Genomic DNA, 3,220 nt, shown 5'->3' with positions numbered 1-3,220 from the left:
CGCCGTGCGAGCGCCCATGGAATCGCCCAAAATGCGCGATTTTCAATCTTCGCGTATCGCCCCGAGACTCCGCGGGGGGATGCACCCTGTTGCATGGGAGTGCGTGGTGCGGTTTCTGTGCGGCCCGGGCACGATGCCGATGCGCGAGCGGGGCGCCGAGTCGGGGGCGGGCGGCGGCCATATCCCTCGTCGAGGCCGATCCGCGTGCGCCGGCGTCGCGGCCGCATCGTACAGGCCACGACCGCGGTGCACAGGGGCCACGCCCGCGTTGCGGGACGTGCTAGCTCGCGCTGGCGGCGTCGCGGGGCGTCGGGCCAGCGGCGTCGACCGGCGTGCCGCGAGCAGAGAACGCGTCGGGCGCGCCTGCAGCCGACGGCGGGCGATGCGAGACGTGCACGGGCGTGCCTCTGCCGAGTTTCGCGGCCGCCGGATGCGGAAGGCGGGCGAGACGCGGATTTTGGCGATGGAGTGGGTGAGATCGCCCATGAAATCGCCCGCAGTTGCCCGATTTCGACCTCGTCGTACTGCGCCGAGATTCTGTGGGGGGACGCTCCTTGGTTCAGGAGAGTGTGCTGCGGTGTTCGTTTGCGGCCTGGATGTGATCCTGGCACGGGAGGAGGGCGGCGAGGTGCAGGCGGGGGGTGATTGCGAGCTTCGCCAAGGCCGTTCCGCACGCGCTGGCGGCGCTGTTGCCGCATCGGAGCGATGTCAGCATTCCCAAAAGAGCCTCTGTCATGTTCGAGCGGGATTTGGCAGTTCGCGAGGCGGGGTTGAGATGTGCTCGCCGACGGGAGGTCGATTCGGCCGCCGTCGAGATCGAGTCGCCATCTTGCCGGGCGCGGCCGCACGCAACGAGAGACGCTACTGAACGTCCATGACAGCATATCTACCAAGTTGCGCGGCCAACGGACCGGAGGGGCGGCCGGGACGCGGGCACCTTTGTCGTCGTCGCCAGCGTCACCAATGAAATCGCCCAAAATGAGACACATTTTTTCTGCCCGGATCGCCGCGAAACTGCGTGGGTGTATGCGCCCCGGTGCATGGGAGCGCGCCGTCGTGGTTTTCGACCCGCCGGACACGATGGCGGAGGGCGGGAGGGGCGGCAAGCGGGCGGCGGGGCCGTGTTGCCGGCGACGTACGACGCGCAGGACGTTCGCGACGCGGCTGTGCGCGCGGGACGTGTGTTGTGTGGACGTGCCAGACGCGCCGGAAGCGTGTGCGGGGCGCGGACCGGCCTGCGAGATGGTGTGCACGGACCTGGGTGGGGTGCCCGGAGCGGGGTCGAGTGCGCTCGTTCGGCGCACTTGGCGGCCCCGAAAAGCGTTGTGGCTGGACGAGCGAGGTTTCCTACCAATGATGAGGGTGTTGGCCGGTCTCGGATGGACATTCTGAGTGAGTTCTGCGACGTTTTGTGTGTCTGCGCGCTGAAAATGCGACATTGTGAGCGGAGTTCGCGTCCGGGAGAGCTGAAAACGCACCTGATACGAGATTAACATCCTATACACAGGGTGGAGTAAGATGGATGTATGCTCGCGCAGTGTCGCGCCCGCGAGAGGGGCTGAAGCGTGTTTGGACAGGTCAACCATATGGGCGGCGCTCCGCGCGCAGTACGTCTGCGGCGGCTTCGAGCGTGGTAGCAGCGTACTCGCCAGGGTGTTGCGAGCATAGACCGAGCTTGTCGAGTGGGGGCGTCGAGGGCCACGACTGGTAGTCGTCGATCTTGCGGCCGCGTCCAGGGCGAGAAAAGCGTGTCAAGGCTGCCGCGGCCGCGGTTTTGCGGGGCATCACCAACGGCATTGGGAGTACGTTGCGAGGGTATGTGCGCACATATTCCACGCTTCACGCGGCGTGTACGACGCAAGGGGGTGCGGGCATTCGCGATTCGACGGGCGGGCGGGCTGTCAATCGGACGCTTTGAGCGCAATTCGTGTCGGGCAAGTCTGCGAACGCACCTGATGGGAGGTATAAGCAACCTCGACGACGTCGTAAGCAACGCGCATGCGCCAGTGCGAGGGCTGTGACGGGAGTGCTCCTGAACGAGGTGTCATTTTGCAGTGTAGCCGCTGCCCCGCACGGGGTTTTGCTTCGCCGGACTAGCGGAGCGGCAGGCAAGCCGGGGCCGTATGCGCGCCGGATTTGCACACGATGCGGAGACTGCTGTGTGTTCTGAGGGAGCGGGATGGGCGATTTAGTGCTTCGGGGGCCTGTATATTGGGTACCGTGAGTGCCAATCGCAACGGGACAAGGCGCGAACAGACATTAAATGAGCGCATCGTCGGCTCGATCATGATGTACACAGATGGCGAGAGAGCGCGGGAGGAGCGCGGTGCGAGATGTGTTGGAAGGCTGAGGATAGGGCGCGGCATAGGCGGCGCAGGACGGCAGCAGCGCCTGCGAGACCGCGTGTGCAGCTACGGAGGGTGCTCGAACTATCAAACACATTAATTTACACGGCGTGGAGAGAGGACAGCGCTGCGGGCGGGAGGCCAGCGCAGTGCTAAGGGGGAGAAGCACAGGCGAGAGCGCACTGCGATTGCGCGAAGGCGGGCCCGCGTCGTGATAGCAGGCGCCGGCTCGGAGTCGCTCGCTGCACTTCGATCGCCTTGGCCAGGGTGGACGGAGTGAGTGAGTGGGTGACGGGTGCACGCCAGAGAGCGGCAGGTGCACGCCAGAGCTGCTGCAGCTGTGCCACACGCTCAGGTAATGTGCGGAAAAAGAAGCACAATGGGCGTCTACTGTGCCTAAAGGGGACAATGGGCGAGATCGCCACAAGCCAAACAGCGGTACATAACACGAGGCGGTTGTAGAGCTCGACGAGGACGACATTCAGAACGACATACTCCGCACACCGGCATCGTCGAGCTCCACGGCCAGTCGGTTTACTGGTCCTGAGCGTCGTTCCACCCATCCTGTACACGATACGCTCTCCCCTCTCGATTCTCTGATTCTTCTCTTGTCTTTCCTTTCTTTCCTTCGCTCGTTATCCTCTCTTCCATGTCTGCCCCGTCTTCCCCCACCCTCGGTCCAGTGGCACACGAAAAAGGACGCACGAAGAGGAGAGAAAGGCCTCCTGCGCTCGACATCGCAGACTCCAAGGCGGGGTCGGACGGGGATGTACGATACGAGCGCGATGCCGCTAAAGATGCGCGAAAGGTAGCCACGCTTTGCATGCGCTTGTCTCGTTGGCTGATCTCAACTGACGACGGTCCAGCAGCCCTTC

The 3,220-nt window shown here is 64.3% G+C and overlaps 1 protein-coding gene across 1 annotated transcript; it reads right to left on the bottom strand.

Annotated features, from left to right (window-relative positions):
• On the bottom strand, window positions 1–2,609 carry TRAVEDRAFT_32541 (uncharacterized protein). Its single transcript, XM_008047660.1, has 5 exons — window positions 2,259–2,609; window positions 1,953–2,204; window positions 1,793–1,898; window positions 1,479–1,757; window positions 1–1,424 (listed from the first exon to the last, which is right to left on the bottom strand). The coding sequence occupies exons 2-4, from the start codon at window positions 2,046–2,048 to the stop codon at window positions 1,579–1,581; spliced, it is 381 nt and encodes a 126-aa protein (XP_008045851.1). The 5' UTR covers window positions 2,049–2,204; window positions 2,259–2,609; the 3' UTR covers window positions 1–1,424; window positions 1,479–1,578.
• Between the last annotated feature and the right edge of the window lie 611 nt (window positions 2,610–3,220).

The sequence above is a fragment of the Trametes versicolor genome (assembly GCF_000271585.1).
Source record: "Trametes versicolor FP-101664 SS1 unplaced genomic scaffold TRAVEscaffold_116, whole genome shotgun sequence".
NCBI lineage: Eukaryota > Fungi > Basidiomycota > Agaricomycetes > Polyporales > Polyporaceae > Trametes > Trametes versicolor.
The sequence above is the reverse complement of the archived record's forward strand: the minus strand, read 5'-3'. Positions and strand labels throughout refer to the sequence as shown.

Coding starts and splice junctions, on each gene's coding strand:
- TRAVEDRAFT_32541 (XM_008047660.1), bottom strand. CDS start 2,048: ATGACACCTCGTTCAGGAGCACTCCCGTCACAGCCCTCGCACTGGCGC. Junction 1,899..1,952: donor TTGCTTATACCTCCCATCAG/GTGCGTTCGCAG, acceptor TCCGATTGACAG/CCCGCCCGCCCGTCGAATCG. Junction 1,758..1,792: donor CGCAACGTACTCCCAATGCC/GTTGGTGATGCC, acceptor CGGCCGCGGCAG/CCTTGACACGCTTTTCTCGC.